Source organism: Danio rerio, chromosome 12 (assembly GCF_052040795.2).
Source record: "Danio rerio strain M-AB ecotype USA chromosome 12, GRCz13ab, whole genome shotgun sequence".
NCBI lineage: Eukaryota > Metazoa > Chordata > Actinopteri > Cypriniformes > Danionidae > Danio > Danio rerio.
The window spans coordinates 5895911-5919041 of NC_141032.1; the positions used below are offsets into that span (position 1 = coordinate 5895911).

Here is a 23131-nt window from a genome sequence, read left to right on the forward strand (position 1 = left end):
GTGATTGTCTTGTCTAGAGAAAATACATTTTTGTGTTTAGATGTACAGTATTTTTTGAGGAATGTCTACTGGAACAATATAATAATAAATACTTTACTATACTATACTATACTATACTATACTATGCTATACTATACACTATACTATACTATACTATACTATACTATACTATACTATACTATACTATCTACTAAACTATATACTATACTATTCCATAAGGTTTTTATTATAGGTTTTTTTTAGCAGCTCTGCTCTCTCAATACATTGTGAAATGTTCTTATAAAAAACAAAATGTCCCTAGGGTTAAGACATTGAATTTAATTATAATGCTTTATAAAATATAGTTAATTAAGTCTTAGAAATGGATTATGGTTGCAAATTATTTGCAGTACATGTATAGTTGAGAACTGTAGTCAAGAAGTCATGTATATTTGGAACAACCATAATAATAACATAGTAATTGTCATGTTAAAGAATGGAACAAATGTTGTGTTCAGATGTAGTTTATTTTCTGAGGAATGCCTACATATAGCATAACATAATAGATTTTTTTTATCTCTATCGATACATTGTGAATTGTCCTTTTTGCCTGCCATGAACATGCATTAAATCTACTAAATCAACTCTAATACTAAAGTGAGTTGCAAATTGATTAATATTTTATTTGTGTTTTATTTGTACATCCATGGTTATGACGTTCCGGGCGCTTTTTAATCCTTTGTTACACAAAAATGAAGAGTTCAGCTGTGGTGCTCAAGGTTATTCTGAATGGCTGTCTATTTCTAGTTTCCTTTCTTGTGTCTTGATGTTAAGTGTTATTCAGGAGGTTGCAGAAGAGTACGAGGACATTTTGCTTTTATAATATACCTGACTGAATACTGCAAATCTGTCTGTTAATATTTTGTATAGGAAATGCTCACAGCATGTGTCCGAAATTCAGCAGTAGCATTATTAATAGACTAAATGGCCTTAATACTCAAGGTACAAATCAATTATACTTCACTTACTCAGGGCTACACTAAACTCTATTGAGAATCTGAAATGTCATCATTTTAAATGTTTTATAATTGAAGATATTCAGATATACAGTTGTCCAATTATGTAAATGTCAAGTTTCTGAGGTGTTAATAGGGTTAAATAGATTTCAAGTTTTAGAAAGGGTACTGAAAATCATAGTCGAGTAAAAGTAGCATTACTTGCCAAAACAATGTAGATTATGTTGTGCAAGTAGATTAAAAGTATCTTTTCTAAATATTGCTCAAAGTATGAGTAAAAAGTTGTGAGAATTACACTATGTGGATTATTCCACCTTATTGACCTTATTCTAAAATGCGGAAGTGCGACTGTTTTTGCGATTGTCTTAGAACTTCCGATTCAGTCGCCTATGGGAGAAATGACTAGGAATAATAAACGGCAGAAAACGGTCAAACTACTTGCTCTACAAACAAATGTTTGCATGACTACACAGACCAAGTAGAATAATATAACAAGGAATTGTCAAATTGCAACATTAAGCAGCGTAATGAGCAGTTTTTAATGTCTAAAAATGAATGGAAGTGAATGAGACCGGAAGTCTCGAGCCAAAAAGATTCAAATGGCAGCGCCCACTCATCGGCGGAGAATAAGGTCAATTCACTGCAAATTTAAAATTGAGCTGTGCATCACAAGTAAAATGATTTGCCATTCAAGCACTATAGACAAATTACCATGTTCGTAAAAATTCAGGATGCGCACGCAGTGAGGTGGCAGGAAAACACCGGGACCGCTAGCAATTACAGCAAGGGAATGACATCTGATGCTGTACGGAGTTTGTTGTTGTATTATAGATAAGTTATTGTGATTACGTATTATATATATTATTATTTACATAATGATTTCAGCGTATTATAACAGCTTGTCACCATGTGATCAGCACCGTTTTAAAATTAACGTTAAAGTGAGCGGCGTTCGTCTGACAGGTTCATTTGCGATAGCATCCTCTCCATGGACACTGGATAAGATGAAATGGCCAAGCATCCAGCCCCAAATGTACTATCACACTGAAACTCTAAGTGCTTTAATAAGAGAGAAGTTAAAGGCTTACAAGTCTTTGGATGCCAACAATTTTGTTCTGTGTGATCATGTGCAAGAAATAATGCTCCATGATTACCAGATTCAAAACTTTGTAGTGCTAAAAACCGAGGTTCTGCTTAGCCAAAGACAAGGAAAAAAGATGGAGCTAACGTTATACAAGGCCTGGGTAATCATCAACAAGCAAAACTACAGCATTCTGAGAGCGAACTGCACCTGTACGGCAGGGTATGTGAACTAGAGGTAAAGTTGGTTTTATATTCCCACACTCTGACTTTCTCTTTAATAATATAATTTCAAAAAAGTATTATTTGCAAACTCTAAACAGCAAAATCATATTAGCAGCCAATGACTATTACAGTACAACATTGTTCACAGTCAAATAAACAGTGTTAATGCTGTTTTCAAGTCACACTTGCAGGTTATTTCCGACAGTATATTTTAAGTGCCGTGGTAAACAATATAGGGAGTGTTTCACAAGTTTTTACTGAATGAAAGTGTGAATATAAAACCAACTTTACCTTCATAACTTACACTTTCACGTTTCATTCTTAGCATTTAGTGTCCACAGTTTAATTAACCATATGTAACTGTTGTCGCTGATATTATTGCTGCAATCAAAATGGTAAATGTAAAGTTTTCTATTTTTGGACTTCGAATTTGGCATTTTACTGCACAACACAACATGTTTGCTATTGCCACCGGTCTCTTTTTGCAACTGGGAACCCGCGTGACATAGCTAATTGATCTATAGATTTAAAATGTGAAAATTTAACTTAAGAACATATTCAAATATAATAATATATATAAGCTGATGGATTTTGCTTGTAAACGCATCAACCTGCTTTCTGTGTAATTTAAATATCTAAAAAAAAGTTGCATAAAATCTAGCTTCAATGATATGTTCATGCTTATTATGCTTTTTGAACCCTGACTTATAAGTAAGCTAAGAGTGTCCAGCAGTTGGTGCTGCAAACCAACCTCATGTAGCACTGATAGAATACATGCAATCTTTGCATGTACTAGTAAACGTAACATTCTGTAGTGCATTTAGATGTTGTTTAAGACCATTTTGCAAGTTTAGTCAACAGTTGCATCCATTCAGTTGGTTGCTACATGCAAGGATTTTGCAACCTTTTGGACACTGTTAATACAGTAATAGTTCCGCAATTTGACTGGACTGAAATTACATCGCTGATTATTTTACCTGGTCAATCACTGTAGACAAGAAAAAACAAAGTAATGACTGCAGGTAGAAGAAAAGGTGCAGTAAAAGTATCAAGACAGCACTACAAATATACACAGTACTGTACATAAGGGAAAAACTACTCAGTTAAAGTAATCTAAATATTTGCAATTCATTACTTTACACCACTCTTGTCCACGCTGTACAAATAGCAGGGTTCCACACAATTCATTCATGTTGTCCCAACACAAATCAGTTTAGTTAACTTAACAAATTTAAGCAGCAAATAAAATGAGTGCACCTAGGCTGTTACATGTTAGTTATTTTGCAGAAGCACTGACTATAAATGATTTATTCTCCATTGGAGATGGGATACGAGGGATGTTATTATAAGTCAGACTCACTGCTCATTAATCAAACATGCATAAGCCAGACTATTCCTCTCCAATATGAAGTCTTCTTTCTCCTCAAGCACTTGACTGATCTTAAACTGGCTGATGTGTTGTATGAGCATCACATCGAAACTAATAATTCATTAGATACAGGATCTGCTTTTCCTGCATATTCATGTTTGCGTAAGCTTGTGAATGTGGCCCTAGAAAAATGATTAATATCAATAATAATAACAAGGGCTAAAAGTTGATTTGTTTATTGCAGCAAATATTGCTATATCTATTATTTCATTCATACTTCTAGCATATGTGCATGTTCAGCAGGGATCATTTCATGAGCAACCTCCGTTGCTCTTGTGTGTCTCGATAGTAGGATCTCTGCCCTTGTTCATTAAATGACCGCTGCTTCCTGTATGCTTTGAGTGGCCCATGCATAAAGATCAGGGGGGCTCATTCACAGCCTAATGCCATGTATTTATTTTAATCCATTTGCTTCAAAAGATGCCATGTGCAAAGACACAAGGCAGATGCATGTGATGGCTAATGAAATTCGAATGGGACAGCGTGATGTGCCTGAAATCCACCTCGTAAGAGCTCTGTGTGACTGACCATTGGCCCTTTTTATGCAGCATATAGCAGGTGTTTTCAAACCGTCTTTGGGGCCGCAGGAGATTCATAGGATGGAAAGCTACATTTTTAATCAATAAATAATATAAATAATTCATAAAAATACTTTAAATAAATGATATGATGTTTATTTAGGTGGATAATTTTAATAATATGATGCAGATTTTGATTAGAAAACAAACAGGAATGAAAACATTACAATTCTGATAGGTTATGCAAAATTCCATAAAGCAAATTAAATTACACAAATTAGACTGAATAGAATAATAAAAATGTTTAAATAAACTAATTAATCGTAGTGTAATTAAGAAGATTAATACTAATTTAACTAAACAGTAATCAGATATTTTCCAATTTAATATTTGGCACCTATTTATGTTATTGAATTTAGACATTATAAATTGGATATTTATACAAGAAAGACAAATTGGGGTGTTTCATACATACTTGTGTAGCAATTTTCACAATAATTAATGTTCCAAAGCAGCTTGACAAAAAAAAGGTTATGGAGTTTTGTATAGGGTGGGCAGTGTTTAAACACAGATAACCTGCTGTTTGTAGTGTCCCTCCAAAAAGGTGAAGTCTTATGCGTATAATACAGCATGTTTAATGACTTGTATTTGTATATTAATTGTTTTTATTAAAAGTTACATAAAAAAAAACATCTGGTGGACTTCTAAAAGAAAACCCCTAGCATTAAGAATGCTACTACACAGCTGAGGTTTGTGTTATTTTCAAGCAGTTTGTATTTTTGTTATTGTGTCAAAAGGGTATTTCAAGAGTCAAATCATCAGTGTTATATTTCTTATAAATTCATTTAGCCCTGCATTTTAACATTTTTATGTCAGCCATGTTAAAAACAAAACAAAAAAGCATAACCGCAAAATTCTAAATAATCTATTTATTATATACATACCTGCCAGTATTTTGTACTAGCATTCAATGCAAAGTTTTCCTTTTTATTGTTATTTAAAATACAGTAAAATAAATTTAACACCATTTATTCGTTTATTCATGTAGATATAGTTGCTGCAACTTATCTTAATTACAACAACCCCGAAATACTAATTAATCTATTTATTTTAAATATTTCTACTATCCTTCAATCCGCTAATTTAAAATACAGTAGATTACAACTTAACATGATCACTTATATATTATGTATTTTGATATGCACACAGTGATACTTGCTTACAGTAAACTATCTGTGTTTCCAAAATGGGATGTTTCATCTTGTTTGTGCTGGAGCGCAAAAGATTTGACTATTTCCAATCACATTCTTTTTGTTGGAAATCAATATTTGTTTTTGCCTTTTTTCATTAATATTTTTCTTGATCCGTCATTAGTTTGCCATCATTATAATGTTAAAAGGCACTCTTCAAGCTTATGGGCCGGACTGCAAAATATTTGCCTATTTACATTCATATCCTTTTGTTAGAAATCAATATTTGCTTTTACCAATGCATTATCAATCATTAGCTTCGCATGTACAATGCAGATTAGCATCATTATAATATTAAAATGCACTTTACGTGTATTAGACTTTTAGATAGGATGCTACTACACGTGAGTCTCAGTATGTGCCAGGAACACATGCTCATGCTGTCAGTGTATCGGCTTCAGAATGGACACACAAATGAAACGGCCCCTCCTGTTCCGGCGGTCACCATGGCGGCGCGTCGAGCCCAAGGAGTCTGCAAACACTGCGTTTGACAACTGATGCTCTCCAGACAAGCATGATTCACAGTATTTATATTATTTTTGCTTGACCTGCCTATGAGCGCCATACCAGCAGAACCGTTTTCTGATCACAATCTCAGGCCAGAGTGGAGGAAACAGTGGAGATATGTAAATATACTGAGACTTAATGAAGGACGACTGTGTCTGGCGATGTTAAGAAACGCTCCATCAGTGTCACAATATATGGGTTATTGTGGATATTGTGAAGTCTCTACAACGCCTGTATGGTGTCTTCCACTTTTACTAGACTGCACTGATGAGACCAGAGTGTCACACCGTATACATTATCTAATCTGTTTGTTTTGTCTTTTGCGGGTACTCTCCGCTTCCCTTTAATTACCGTGTAAATACTGCACTTTATTGTATTATGATTGGTTTATCTATGTCTCCTTTAGCACTGCTCTGTGCTGAACACGGTTATCACCAACCCTGTCCTGCAGCAATAAAGACTATTGATTCATGTGCTGATGTGAAGATGGTTGATTGAATTTATAAATATCATTTTTAGGGGCAAGTAATGTAATAAATTTTCCTTGAATGGCTCTGTTCCAGAAATTTCATTGCCTACTTTTTACCAGCTATTTACGTAGGCAGCTAACTGTAGTGGGATCATTGAAATGCACATAGACAGCTTTGTGCACTCTGCAAATAGGTGCAATTTTATTGCATGAAAGGTTATTTTGATTGCATTTTAGCTGTGTCTTACTTTTTTAGTGCATGTATATTGGTAGGGTCATGGCCAGGGCTTGACATTAACTTTTTTGGTCACCAGCCACTGTGGCTTGTAGATTTCCAACATTACTAGCCACTTGCCATTTTCACTAGCCACAATTTTGTTTATATATATATATATATATATATATATATATATATATATATATATATATATATATATATATATATATATATTTTTTTTTTTTTTTTTTTTGTATTAATAAATGTGACTTTGACATGCTAAAATGACTTAATTTAGATGTTGTGTTGTCCACATTCCTCCTCATTTATTTCACTGTTTGTGTGTGTTGTGTATTCACCTTTTTCCCCGTCGATGAGCGGGCGCTGCCATTTGAATCTTTTTGGCTTCCGGTCTCATTCACTTTCATTCATTTAACGTTAAAAACTGCTCATTACGCTGCTTGATGTTGCAATTTGATATTTTCCTATAATATTATTCTACTTGGTCTGTATAGTCATGCAAACATTTGTTTGTAGAGCAAGTAGTTTGACCGTTTTCTGCCGTTTATTATTCCTAGTCATTTCTCCCATAGGCGACTGAATCGGAAGTTCTAAGACAATCGCGAAAACAGGCGCACTTCCGCATTTTAGAATAAGGTCAATAAGCTTGCTCAGTGTGCACAAGCAAATGCGTTGTCGCATTGCAATTGTTTTTATTTCACATGACTTTTTTTATGGCTCAAAATTAAGGATTTAACTGTCTTTTTAACAGTCGCGTGACTTTTTAACAGTTGCGCGCATCACATTACCTTTGCGCACGAGTAATCATCCTCTCATAATGTACTCACCTGCTTTTGCTCGCGTGAACAGTTATTTTTGTCAGTCGTGCTGCTTCTTGATTCTAAGATCACATTTTCACGCATATTAGGCCATCCTTATTGTCGTACCGTGCTTTAAGAAAACTATTTAACAATGTAAAAATTATTTCCAACCTGCCAAAGTGGATAGTGGGAGGCTGTCTAACCCACCAAAGCTGAAATATACCCGCATTTGGCAGGTTGGCGGGTGTTAATGTAAAGCCCTGGTTATGGCTGTGATACAGTATAATGGATTTAGTTTATAATCAGTGTTTCATCTGTGCCATGAAATGTATTGCTTTGATTTTTTCCACTGTGGTTGTTGCAGTGCTTTCTGCAGTTGTCTCTAAAGGATGCATGTAATGATGTGTTTAAGTTTGGCTAAAAAGGGGTGTCTTAGACCTGTCATGCCACTTTGGCTGGCTGAAACTCATTTTTAAATTGCCAGTGCTGGCTTGTCGTCACTACAGATTAGACTGTTAGTTTATGACTGTTTGTCTATATAGGTACAAATGTGATCTTAGAATCGAGAAGCAGCACAACTGCCAAAAACAGCATGGTGAGACAGGGTTTCCTCACTCACTGACGAGGGCTTTAGTGTCGCGCACGCCTCAAATCATGAGTGTTTAAAAGCTCCTGTTGTTTCCTCACTCGAAGCAACCGTCCCTGGAAACGAAACTAGTGCGATGCTCGTGCACCCACTGTCTTTCAAGGGCTCGAGATTCTTTGTAAGCTGCAGCAGTTGTTGTCGCTTTCACTTTAACCATTCTTTGAACAGATTATTAAATGGCCTAACATACACAATGTTTTTTTTACCCACTTTCTTTTGCTTGCTGATATTTTTGTTAATGTAGTTTAATAATCATCCTTTACAATAATATTGCTTTAATACGTTGTTTCATGCATAGTTAACTAGTGGTCTGGGATCTTGAACCAGAACAGAGCACTGTGCATACTTTTAGATGGGGTGAGAATATATGTATTTTTAAATGTCAGCTGTTTTGTTGAATAAAAAGTGTATGTATACAGCAGTATTTTGCTTGTTTTGACACATTATTTAAAATTTGTGGCAAGGAAATATTTAGTTTGCTGTGGCCTATAAAAAATTGTTGATAAAGTTGTTGATATTGTGTTGAGCCCTGAAAAATCCTGTGAAAGAAAACTAATTGCAATGCGACACTTTTCTATGAAAGCATAACCCATTTGCTCATGCTCATTGAGTAAGCTCATAAACAAAAACAGTTAAATGAACGAGGAGGCAAGTGGAAAATCACAAAATCGAAATGAAGGAATTTTAGCATGCAGCAACCCATGCCAACGTCAAATTTATGCATATAAAGTATATTTTCCCAACAACAAAATTGTGGCTAGTGAAAATAGCGAGTGTAGTATTGGTGGAAAACTACTAGCCACAGTGGTTGATCATCAAAAAAGTTAATGTCAAGCCCTGCTGCCATGTATTGAGTGGCATTAAAGGGTGCACGTCATGATTTTGCCAGATACGATGCGATCCTGGACTAACATCTACACTATGTAACCGGTGTCAAACTCAGTTCCTGAAGGGCCGCAGCTCTACACATTTTAGTTCCAACCCTAGTAAACACAACTGATCAAACTGAGGGATGGAACTACTGTAAACTGTGCTGAGCTGCAGGAACTGGAATTGACACCTGGGATCTATGTTGATCCTGCAACTTCTTTTTTGTTTAAAAATGTAATCCATACCTATTCCCTACCATAAGCCCCATAGCCGTGAATTATTCCCAAAATCAGAGGGAAAAATAGTTGGAAACAACTAAGTAGAAGTGCATAGACCTAATCGTAATCGAACATAAACTGTAAACGGATCCCTTAATTCTGATTGGCTGATTGGAATGTTGTTCCAGGATCAACATAGATGTTAATTCAGGAACATGGGTCTTAAAATGACAATAATATTATTTATTGCAATACATTTTGACACAATATGTGGTTTAGCAAAAATTCAATATTGTGACAGGCCTAGTTTTAGATGCTACTTGTCTAAAGAGATTTTGCTTCAGGGAGCGCCTGTGATGCCCTGAAATGTTACTTGTGCTATAGATATTTGGCAGTGGAGTGAGGAATCTAGTAGTCTGTTCTGTGCTCAGGGTACAGTATGTTTACACAACTGAGGTTTTGGAAGCGTTTTGTGCTCTGACAAGTGTTGTCAAAATGACTTCAGCATGCCCGGCCTGTAGTCAGCGGTTGCACTGCCTGTGCACATGCAGTCCTGTAGTACGACCTTTCTCTTTTAGTTGTCAATTACTTGCCGATGCCTATAGACTGGACATCACCGTTTTTACAAAGTCATGTTTCTTTTGGTAACATCGAGGCAATGTTCAACCACAAAAAAAGGTTTCAACTTTCAACAGATAAGTTTTGCCGTTCCCATTGATTAAAAACTCAATTTTCCTCATAATTCTATAACAATTACTCAATAATGACAATATCAAATGAGTTTGTTAGATTTCTTGCCACAGTTCTATACAGTCAAACCCGAAATGATTCATATCTCTTGAATAGTGCTGATTTAAAGTCTTTTTTATTCAAACAGCAAGTTGTGCAATGATGTACAAGAGGCATTATTGTGAAAAAAAAAAAAAAATCTCAGCTTTTATTAACATTTAAACAAAAACTTTAAGTCAGATTTTTCCAGGGGTATGAATTTTTTTATTTTTTATTTGCTTGTTTATTTTACAGGGATAATACACTTGACATTGTTATACAATGATAACCGATGTTGCGTACATTGGGCATTTGCATAAAGCTAATTTCCAGCCCTCAACCCTGGTTAAGCTTTATATTAAAAAAAAAAACATTCATAAACAACATACAGCAAACATGTACAATATATACAGAGCCACAAACATAAAATGCAAGTCAATCTGCATAAAGAGAAATGTAAACGTGACCAACCTGAAAGAAAAAACTGGGAGTTCTGACTGTAACTTTAAATCAACAGGCATGGCATTCCATAGATGTGAACCTTTCTCTGAAAAGGATGACTGACCCACAGCGGTTCTGCATCTGCGGATTCTACAAATCCCACTTACTGCCCCTCTAGTCTTCACCCGATCACTGCTGAATTTATGTACCAACTCACAGACTACTTTTGGGGCCAGACCATGTATACACTTAAACATGGTTTTTAAAAAGAAAACCTTCAAACAACCGTCAAAACTTAACAAACAATAACTTTGGGCTTCCCTGTGTATAAAATAATCAAATAGTTTTGGAGCATTTTCATGCACATTTTTTTTTACAGATGTGTACATATATGTTACATTATATAAACAAATGTGTTCATGTGCTTTAACATTTGAAGCTCATACTGCAGTGCTATTTTGAGAAACATGTCAGAAAATAAGGATCTAGTTTGGTTATTGTGGGTTGTTACCGGGACATTTGTATTTACAGGTAATATTCTTCTAATAAAGGTAAACTTCTACAATTTCTCTTTCAGAACGGCAGCTGTGCAGCTCCATGGCCAACTCCAGCATCCTGCCATCTGCTGTGACGGGGATCAGTAAGGAACTAGCTGACCTGCGCCACCTCATCCAGTTTCCAGAGGAAATCGCCACCATCCTGACAGAACAGGAGCAGCAGCTATACCGCCGCGTCTTCCCCCTCGACTACCTCAGCTTTCTCACCCGAGACCTGGGCAGCCCAGAGTGCCACAAACGCCACCCGCATCTAAAAGCTTCCCTGTCAGCCCCCATCATGCCCACTCAGAATGACAACCACAACACTGTTGAAGACCTCGTCACAAGATTCAATGAGGTAAGAGGCATGGGCCAGTATAATATTCTGACATTATGATAACCTTGGATAAAAAATATCCTGTTTTCACAGCACCGCTTCTCTAAAATCTATATTCTTTGTAAATGTCATGGTAAAAAAACTACTTTCCCCCCCCTTTCAACACAATGCATTTTATTTTAAGAAACATTTAAAATATTTTGGTTCTGATCACACTGTGGTCTTAGAGTCATGGATCAGACCATTTTTTCAAATCAACAAAAAAGGAGGAAACTAATTTTCTTTGGTTTCCATGTATACATAAATATTAATGCAAAAAGCATTGGGTTTTAACAAACAGAACTTAGAACCTGTAATTTGAATAAAAATAAAAATCAAGAAAGAAGAAATATAGAAATATGAGGAAAAAAGGAAAATATTAAAAATGAAAAATGATCTTGCTACTGTTGCTGATAATGCTAAATGTGTAAATCATACATCTTGTACAACAGATCAGATTTATTTTCAATTAATGATTCACTTATTCACTCATAAAACGTCATGTTTCATTATGGGTGGATCATTTTTGAAATCTATTCAGTGACATCATTTTGATAGTTGTTTATCGCCACCCATTGGTTACTTAATGTAATTGCTACAACATTCAGCAGCGTTAAGTTGCATTAAACTGTGATTTTAATCTTTAAAATAAACATTAGTGTATATATCTAAACTGTAAACTGTTCTCCCAGTAATTCTGTGTTGTTTAATTGTTTGTAATTAACTGAAAAAGTCTCTCTATCAAATGCAGATTTGAATGCAGCACATCGAAAGATTAATAAACCTATCCAAATCAATATAATTTATCGTTCATCGTTCATGATCACAATCTTTAAATGTGTAATTGTGCAGCTTTACAATGAATGCATTAATGCAGGCTAAACAAACAGTGACAGAAAACACCTTAATAGACTAAGAAAGCATTTGGGTCCCACCTCAGCTTTTTCCATCATCATTATATTTTACTAGTTTATTTTAATCTAAAATTATATTTTAATGCAGGAGGTGATCTCTCTGCAATTGTTATAAATGTTGGACAAACCTACAAGTAAAAACAAAAGTTATTAATCCGCGGGTCACATGCATTCCGAACTGTGGGTTGTGATCCGTATGGATCATGGATCAACCAAGTCCCATTACACCCGTAATATCAGGCTAAATAATTTAAATAAATCATTGCGCCACCGTGCAGCCCGGCATCTTCAATAATTTTAAAAACAGATTTCTTTGCAACTTAAAAAAAGGCATCTTTGGATATAAAGTAAGCTGTAGTGTTTGTGCATAAGCTATTTGTTTTTTCTGATGTTTCCTGAATCCTGGACTGGCCAGTAGCTTTAATGTGAAGAGTCCTTTACTGATGGAGATATTGTTGCCCTAGAAAACTAAATAAAATAGCAAAAAAACAAAACTTACATATTCCTTAGGATTTTTCCTAACCATTGAAACCGGTCTCATGCCTATTCAGCAATACAGCAGATTCATACCAAAGCAAACAGAAGGGAGGCAGAAAGATTTAGTTGCCCGCTGAAGGACATTTGTCATTGTTGCAGGAAGGCTTATAGTTGTCACCACAAGTGTCTTTTCCATCACCTGTTTTACTTGGATCTCTTCTCTTTCACAGTGTGTTCTGTACTTATCCAAACAGGGGTGACTTTATAGCAGGCGTCTTAAATATTTAATGCTAAGAGCGCCAGAGGAAAACTGAGTTTTGAAGTGGGCTTTGGAGAAAGTGGAGTGATGTCATTTTTAAGGTGCACGCTTGCCTTTAAAATCAGCTGGCTTTGATTTCGAGGATCAAAAATGGACCTAAGATGGATCTTTGACATATTTGGCTGAACTCTACAAGTATTAAGATGTGAAAACGTCACATTTCAAAGCTGGTTATGTTTCGTGTGAGAGCACAAATTAATAGGGGTTATGTCTGCAAATAACACGTGAAATAAAGGTTTGCAGATGCTTTCAGTCAATGCTAGTTATGTAAGACTCACATCTAAGGAAAGTGACCTTCACATTTTGGCAGCTTTGAAATCAGCTCTGAGGAGTCGTCTTTCATCGCTGAATGCAGATCCCTGAAAGAGCCCTATTCAAGTGTGCTTAACCTTCAGTCTCCCAGTTGATTAGAAGAAATGTTGCTGGTTAAAGGGAGTTCACTAGTTCACAGGCATCGATGAGAAGTGATGTAATACCACAGCGTAAAGTGAATGGATCACATAAGACTTACAGCATTAATCCTAATGTCCTTTGTGGACACTCAAAGATCTTTTCTTTTAGATGGATTTGATTTGATCTTCCTGTGGACTCATGCAATGTCTTATTATTTTGGTTACATTGTAATCAAAGTTCAATGTTTAGGACTGTCGCCTCACAGCTAGAAGGTTGCTGGTTCGAGTCCCAGCTGGGCTAGTTGTTATTTCTGTGTGGAGTTTGCATGTTCTCCCCTTGTTGGCGTGGCATTTCCTCCGGGGTGCTCCAGCCCCCCATCCCCCCCCCAAAGCCACCCCCCACCCCCTTCCCCCGTCCATACACATGCACTACAGGTGAATTGAATAAACTAAATTGGCTGTAGTGTATGAGTGTGTGTAAATGAGTGTGTATGGGTGTTTCCCAGTATTGGGTTGTGGATGGAAGGGCATCCGCTGCGTAAAACATCTGCTGGAATAGTTGGCGGTTCATTCTGCTGTGGTGACCCCTGTTTTTTGACCGTTTGTTGACCTTGGTTGTAACCTACATAATGCAACCCTTGTGTTCTGCTGTCTTTGTTGTGGTCAGTTGTTTGTGGTTTTTGCACACACTCTTGACCGGCGGGTCCTTTGAAGGGCCGTCCAGGGTGCAGTGTCTCTTATGTAAGCTTTTAATGTGTCAGGAGTGCTGTCCGTGCTCTGCTGGCCGGTAACTCAAGAGCAGCAGTCTGTCCGCTGGAATGCTGGCAGAATGACACGAGCTCCAATGTACTGGTCCCCTCGTATTAAGCCTTCCTGACCATCCGGGCCCCGGCCGAACTGTTTATGTAACTGACTGGCTTTCTGCGAGGTGTTTTTAGCTGCAACACACCATCGCGTAAATATTTGCGCTCAAACTGATTGCTGTTATGAGTGCTGCGGAGAGGAGACAGTCGGGTTTTGTGACTTTTTGTTTAAAGAAAACGTGAGTGGTGATGGAGCGTGCAAAGTCTTGCCAAAACATGGCTGTGGTGTGCTCTGGATGGTCTGCCAGGACGTCGCTATGCAGTTGCTAATGTGTTGTGAGGGGTCCATGTGGCATGTGATGTAGGATTGTGTGCTTTTATTTCTGTTCTCTATAGAGCTGCACGATTCTGGCTAAAATGTGAATCACAATGTTTTTTTTTGCATAAAATCAAGATCACGATAAAATAAAGGTTAATATGAGTAGGCCATTTTATTTATAATTCTAAAACATTTGGTAAAACAAAACTAATAATTTTAGGCTTGTGTGTTGGTTAAAATGCTCAATGTTGTATAGACTTAAAATGGTGGTCTTAAACAGACTTTCAATATGTCCTGTTTGTTAATTCACAGTAAAGTGATGGTGTCAGAGTACAACTACTCCTAATTCTGAAGTTGAATTGTTATGTTTGAGACTTATGCTCGTCTTTTGTCATTGATAACATTATTAGACTGGGCGAAGCAGTGGCGCAGTAGGTAGTGCTGTCGCCTCACAGCTAGAAGGTTGCTGGGTCGCTGGTTCGAGCCTCGGCTCAGTTGGCGCTTCTGTGTGGAGTTTGCATGTTCTCCCTGCGTTTGCGTGGGTTTCCTCTGGGTGCTCCGGTTTCCCCCACAGTCCAAAGACATGCGGTACAGGTGAATTGGGTAGACTTTTATTCATCAATGTAAAAGCTAATTAAGCAAGATAAAAAGTAACCCGCGTTACATTTTTTAAAAATGTTTAATCTTAAAAAAAACTCTTCAATGTTTGAGAAGACTTGGGGTAAATTTATTGAATACATGAATAACTTGGATGTTACATTGACTGAAAATACGGATGGAAAAGTATGACACTTCATACTTTAATCCTGTATTTGTCATTATTGTTTGTTTATTGTTTATTTCCTCTTAATTTACACATCAGCTCGATGTCTCAAGTATGTCTGTTTAAGTGTTCTGTCTTGTGAGGGTGGGAAAGGGGTGGAGGGTGGTTAGAAAAGAATGTTTACATGTATACTGAAATGACTCTAAATTATTGATGTGAAAATAATAAAAAATATATTGATTTAAAAAAAAAGTAACTCAAATAATAATACTTACTTTTAAAAGCAATGTGTTACTTGTTACTTTAGAAAAGTAATATTATTACATAACGCACGTTACTTATAACGCGTTACCCCCAACACTATGACTTTTGCATTTGGTAGACTGCTAATTAGCTGCTTATTAATGGTTATTAAGGTAGTATATTCACAATATTTACTTTTTAACGCTACTAAACCGCCAATATCTTATTAGTAGGCAGATGTTAAGCCACTAGTTAATAGTAAGAATTGCTACTTAAACTATCAGTTCAAGAATGAATCACTGAATCAACTGATTTGTTCAAAAAAGATTCGGTAACACTAGTTTATGTACCGAATCTTACTATTAACTAGTGGCTGCTTCATTTTAACAACTTCCTTTCTAATTTAATCAACTGTTTTGAACAAATCACTTGAATTAAATCAAGACAGGGACTTGCCATTATCTATTGTCAGTTTCACTTGTCAAATCTTTTCAAGACGAGGCAAAACCAGCCTAGGTACCAAGACAAATCCACTTAGCAAAATGAAGTTTAATCTTTAGCTGCTTTTCCACTATCGTGCCAAACCGTTCTAAGAACACTTCGGTACGGTTACGGTTGTTTCTCCACTTGAGCCTGGAACGGCGCGGCACGATTACAAACCGTTCTCGGCCCGGAATTCTCGGCACGGTTAGACAACCGTGCTGAACTGTGCTGACAGATTCTGTGTGTTGACGTCGCGACTCGGTTGCTAAGCTACCACAGCTGGCTCAGCAGAAGCGCGCTAGTCATCAGACATCCTCAATAAACTACAGTGCATTTAATATAAAATAATGATCCAGGTCTAAACGATACAGTTTGAAAAGGGTTTTAAAACCATAGAGCATCCCTGGCAGAGAAGTGAATAACTCATCACATTCTAACGAAGATATTTTATTCATTAAAGTTATTATTTTATTGACTTGAATACAGACCTACTTCGCCTGCTGAATGTGAGTTTATTGCACGCAGCGCTGTATTCCACAGCACAAAACTCGCTCTGATTCGGGAGAGACATGCCAACGACTTGCGCTGCTGACTTTTTTTCCTGCTGCGCATCGAATAAAGCGAATAAAATCACGCTGTGCATCGTCGATGTCCAAATTCCACAACAACATCACTATATCCATGGAACACGAACTTGCAGACTCTTTTAACAACGAGGAAATAATTGCACTTTTTAATTCAAAGCCAGGACAGCTTGTTAATACCGGCGAGACCACCTGAAGGACGGCGTGTTCGTGTTGTAATGTCGGCCGTCCAAAAGACTTTGCTTGAAAGCTTTACGGAGCGGCACTGTAACTGTCCAAGGTACTGTTGTATGATTTATATTATAGCATATGCACTAATAAACAAGTCAAAAGAATGAATGAATTAAATAAATATGGATTCTTAAATGTCAGTATTGCTTTTACTCAAAAAATATCAATACGTTTTGACAAATGTTTTATAAAAACAAAATGAGCAATTTTCATCATTTCAGCTATAGGCAATTATATGATTCAGTTATACATAAGTTATATGACATTTATGAGGCATGTAACATGTTTCTGTGTTTTTTTTTTTGTGGTGATCTTTAATATAGCTACGCAAATATTTTCTAAAACGTCTAGCAATATTTCGCCTACAGCTTGTTAGTTAATAATGAACACAAAAATAATTATAAAAATAAAAATAAAATGATCAAAATAAAAAGATAATAAAGCAGCATTTTAGTGCTTTATATGCTTTAAATCCTGCAATATATGTGTTGTTTCATATTCGTTTTTTTTCACTTGCTGCATTCGTTATTTAATGTTTGAACAGTAAAACAAATAACAGCCATCGCTTAAATGGTTTCATTTTACTATCAAAATGTAGTATATTTTATATCATTATCAACTTTTGATATAAATACGCAGTGTAATTTAATTAATTGTTAAAAATGAAATAATTTATGTGCTGTGTTTTTATTAGTGAAAGTGCCCGCTCACCTTTGACAAGGCCTGTCCAAAATGATATTTTTGCCACTATAATGCAAATGCACTATTATTGTTGTCTTATCATTGTTTTTTTTCTGTTATGTTCAGAGATTTTAAATATTATTTATTTCCCCTCCAATTATTTTTAATCATCACGTTACATTTTGGTAATTTTCCCTCCAAATAAAATTTAGCCAGAGCTGCGCAACATATAAATAAATAAGGGTGCACATTTAGCACCCCTATTTGATAGAGCGGCATAACAGTGTTTAGTCACATGCTTTTGCTTTTATGAAAAATAAATAAATAAATAGTTTCGGCTCTTATTTAACTTTAATTGAACAAAGGGAGCCGTTTACATTGCGTTACCAAGGCAACTACTGATGCGTTTTGTGTAATGTTTTAAAGAGCTTTGTCGCAGCACGACAGTGGAAAATGAAACCGTATCCGTGCTGTCTGGCCCGGTTTGGCACGGAATGGAACAGTTCTGTTTAAAGAACGATTCAGCACGATAGTGGAAAAGCGGCTATTGTTATTGAAACAAATCCCAACTACATTGAGATGTTATTCTTTTGTCATTCTTTTTGCACACCCCTAACTAACACATTGATTTTTGTAGGGCTGCAACAACGAATCGATTAAATCGATAAAAATCGATTACTAAAAGTGTTGGCGTGACAAACATAATGCGTTGCCATGGAAACATTAAGGTTAAATGTTCTAACAAAACGGACTCCCGGGCCAGAAAAACTCACCAGTGAAAGGGTTAAAAACAGCAGTAAAGCAGCGGTGGTAGAGTTACTTTGCATTGCAAGACTAAAGACACATTTTTATTCACTCGCTTTTTTGGATCATTAATTTTTCCATCTGTTGTCATGTATAGCTGCACTGCAGAAAGCCTTTCTTTCTTAGTCATTTTGTCTCGTTTCCAGTTCAAACATCTACAAACCTTCCATCAAGACCAGACAAGAAAAATGGCATGAGAAAATGAAGTGATGCTGAAAACTTCTGTTTGAGATTATATCTTATTAAGATCATTTTTGTACCCCATTGGCAAATTATTTAGCTTGTTTTAAGCAAACGATCCCTTAATTTGAGATTAAGTCATTTCTTATGCTGTTTCATGTGTCTAGTATTTATCCTCATTTAAAAACATTTAGACACTTGGATTGAAAACAGGACAAAACTAGTTAGTTTTTATTTTATTATTATTATCATCATCACCATCATCATCATCATCATTATTATTATTATTATTATTATTATTATTATTATTATTATTATAACAGCTCAGGGATTAGCTTTTTTGAATAAAGGGTTGAAAATGACTGCTTTTCTAGTTTTTTTAATCCGATTAATCGAAAAAATATTCGACAGATTAATCGATTATTAAAATAATCATTAGTTGCAGCCCTAGATTTTTGTTTCTTAAATTTTCTTGTTTTACAGAAAAAGTCATTTATTCACCACCATGTTGTTCCAAAACTCAGCAAGAAGTTATACGAACAAAATGAAGTCTGTGTTATGGCCAGCATCAATAATATACTGTACAGTATACAGTTTTTAATGTGTCCCACACAAACTCATTCTATGACTTCAGACTTGGCTTATAACCCCACAGATGTGTGGATTACAGTCATCATTCACCCGCATTACAGAAATGTTGTACGGAAATCTGGTAATGCATGTTTTGGAGCAAAATGTGTGTTAGTAAATGCATAAAAAATGTGTGCATGAACTATTTCTTCAGCTATGAGCAGGTGTATATAGTCTAAACCCAATCAGAGACTCTTGTTATCTGTGTTAGTGTTATGGGGTCCAGTCGGCTCGAGTCTATACTTGCGCAGTCAAATCTTCATTTTTCTTGGAAATGTAAATTAACTCATGTTTGAACTCTAGATAAACGTTTAAAGCAAGAGATTTGTGCTGCACGGTTTGCAGTGTTTCTTTCAAATATACGTGATGTGATGATTATACAACAAGGTAAGGGGATCAGTATTTTATTATTAAAATTCACATTTGTTTGTATAGCGTTCTTCATGATACATTTTTCAATGTTGCTTTGCAGATAGAAAGCAAGATTCTACTTTACAACTCAAGTTGTAATCAGTGGGTACTTTGACAAAGTAATGTCCATGTTGCAGAAATTCTGATACAGTATAATACAGTCATACCGGCAATGGTGGTATTCATTCAAGATGAAAATGATTAAAGCCATGATTACATTTTGTGGTCTAGATACAATGTAAGAGAAATTTGAAGTTTTATGAATTGATTTGTTTGATATCACTGGTGTTTTCAGAAGATGCATGATCCAAACTAGAGCTGGCATAATCTCTAATTACCACGGTATGTTAAGCCTAAGGTAGAAACAGAAAGCAGATGCAGAAAAATTAGCTTAGCTGCTCTTCTTAACATTTTAAACATTAGATATTGTGGCTTTTTATTCTTCATTTATGTTAAAGGGATTGTTTACCCAAAAATGAAAATAATGTCTTTCTTCAGTAAGACATAAAAGAAGATTTGTAGCTGAGTCCATGATTATTGGTGATCCTTATTCAGGTATGTGCCATAACATTTAAAATAGGAAATGTCCATTTTTTTTTTCAATTATTTGTTTCAAAAAGTGAAGCTTGTGTGTTACAATAGTTCACTACACACAGAGTGAAATATTTCAAGCCTTTGTTTGATTCAGTTTTAATGATTATGAATTAAAGATTAAAAAACTCAAATCCAGCATTTTACAAAATTAGAATATTTCATGTGACCAATTAAAAAAAATTGATCTTAAACACATGTTTGCCTTCTGAAAAATGTGTTAATGTACTGTATTACGTCCTTAGTACTTTGTTGGGCCTTAATTACAGCTAATTACTCTAATTACAGCATCAAGGCAGCATGGCATGGAAGTGATGAGCCTTTGACACATTTGAGGTGTTATGGTAGCCGAAGTTACTGTGATATCTGCCTTCAGCTTGTCTGCATTTCGGGGTCTCTGTTCCCTCGTCTTTCTCTTGACAATAGCCTATAGATTTTCAATGGGGTCAGAGTCAGGTGAGTTTCCTGGCTAGAACAGGGATACCATGGTGCTTAAACTGTGTGCAAGTCCCAAGTCCTGCTGGAAAATAAAATCATCATCTCTTAAAGCTTGTCCGCAACACAAGCATGAAGTGCTCTAAAACGTCCTGGTATAGAGCTGTGTTGACTGTGGATTTGATAAAAGACAATGGAGATACACCAGCATGTCTCCAAATCACCACTGACTGTGGAAAATTCACACTGGACTTTAAACAGCTTGACTTCAGACTTTGGGATGTTGATTTCCAAATGCACAAAATTTGCTTTCATCTGATAAGAGGACTTGAGACCACTGGGCAACAGACCAGTACTTTTTCTCTTTAGCCCAGCACAGACACTTCTAACATCACTTTTGGTTCAGTAGTGGCTTGAGTCTTGACTTATTAAATTTTACAGCTGTAGCCCATGACATGCAGATGTATGTATGTGGTGGTTCTTGATGCTCTGACACCAGCCTCAGTCACCTTTGCTTGACAATCCTCTCAAGGATGCGGTTGTATTTGTGCACCTTTTCCAGCCCCATTTTCCCTTCCTCTATTAATATACTTGGATACTGCACACTGTGAGCATCCAGCTTCTTTTGGAGTTGCCTTTTGAGACTTTTCCTCCTTATGGAAGGTGCCAATGATGGTCTTATGCACAACCGTCAAGTCAGAAGTCTCCCCCATGATTCTGAAGCCTACTAGGCCAAACTGAGACCATTTCGAGGCTTTGCATTAATTAGCAGACTACAATAGGAGCCTACAATGTTTAACTTTGTCATGATATTCTAATATTGTGATATTTGAGTTTTTTTATTATCTTTAATCCATAATCATTCAAACTGAATCAAGTAAAGGCTTGATATATTTCACTTTGTGTGTAGTGAAATAATATAACACACAAGTTTTACTTTTTGAAACAAATTATTGAAATAAATGGACATTCTTTCGATATTACATTTTTTTGGCACATACCTGTAATTGCAGTAAATGGTGACAGGTTTTTTTTTAGATTAAAAGAAAACATCAGTGTGCACACATCTAGGAAAATCTTAAAGGTAGCTGCTTGGTCAAGGCAAACACAATAAAAAAAGTAAAAAAAAAAATAATAAAAAATTAGCACACTTCCACTTTAGCTCTTAAAGGAGATTTAAAATTTAATTGGACAATGTTTACAACTAACAAGGTCGTCATCAGGTTTTTTAGATTAAAAATAAACACATACAAACAAGTCCAAAACAATAGCCATGGCTCCTGATGACACACTGGTGTCTTGTGAAATGAAGCGATCAGTCTTTTAGACCATTTTGAGGGATGTAAACAAAAACAATGGTCCCAACGTATTTCCTGTTTTACATTTTTAATTTCTATAGCTTCCGAGAATCCAAAAAAGAGCCACATATTGATTAATAATCTTATGATAGCTGTTTTAATATTGTTATGATTAAATTGCTTCTTGTTACTGTTATGAAATAGTTTTACAACAAGCAGGAAACGATCATGGGCCAGTGACATGGCCACATTGAAATGGTCTAGAGCCTGGTCAAACAGTTCTTATTACATGTGCAAATGTGGTCTGATTGTAGTCCTGTTGCTTTTAATGACGAAAGCACAAGGGTATGCCCTCATCATCAAAAGATGAATTGAACTGAATTGAATATCAAATATAAATTTGCTTTAATGTTGCTGTAGAACATCACATTATGCATCATGTGAACGCTTGGTTAAAGAGACATATCTGTGTTATAGATTTAAATATTTTCAAGATGTTTTTTCCAGAGCTTTGGGGTTTAGTGTTTTATTTTACACTCATTGTTCTGTCAAGAGGGCGTTGTTATAAAGTGTGTGTGTGTGTGTGTGCTGTGTGTTTAGGTGAGCTCATGGGTGACCTGGCTTATCCTGACGGCGGGCTCCATGGAGGAGAAGAGGGAGGTTTTCTCGTACCTCGTCCATGTGGCCAAGTGCTCGTGGAACATGGGCAACTACAACGCGGTCATGGAGTTCTTGGCAGGCCTCAGGTATGGCTGGATGCCTCGAAGGGCCTGCTTAGAAAAGAAATAACCCTGTAAGAATAAATAGCGCTGTCTGTTTGGACTGCACAATGCTTAACAAATTAAGGAACATTCTTGAGTCACTGATCTGTCTTTGACAGCACGTTTGTCATGTTTCTAATGTCACTACTTAGTGTAATATATATATTTTTTGTTGAATAGATATCTATTACATATCTATTACATTGTACAAAGATTTTTATCTAGCTTTTTGTACCAATTACTACTTATAAAAGTGGTATTAAAGATATAACTATTTAATAATATAATAATTATATATATATATATATATATATATATATATATATATATATATATATATATATATATATATATATATATATATATATATATATATATATATATATAATTTGAGTTTGTGGTAGTTCCCCCCCAAATGTGTTGGTATGAAAAGAGAAAATATGGAG

General features: G+C 35.7%; 1 protein-coding gene across 51 annotated transcripts in view; it reads left to right on the forward strand.

The window, feature by feature from the left end:
- plce1 (phospholipase C, epsilon 1) overlaps nt 1–23131 on the forward strand; it is a 159872-nt gene that overhangs the window by 80773 nt on the left and 55968 nt on the right. For all 51 annotated transcript variants that reach the window (XR_015503546.1, XR_015503547.1, XR_015503548.1 and 48 more), the window contains 2 exon segments: nt 11032–11348; nt 22525–22670. Coding sequence is in view for 35 of the 51 variants with exons in the window: in XM_087275309.1 (XP_087131435.1) it covers nt 11032–11348; nt 22525–22670 (463 nt within the window). In the remaining 16 variants the exon portion in view is untranslated.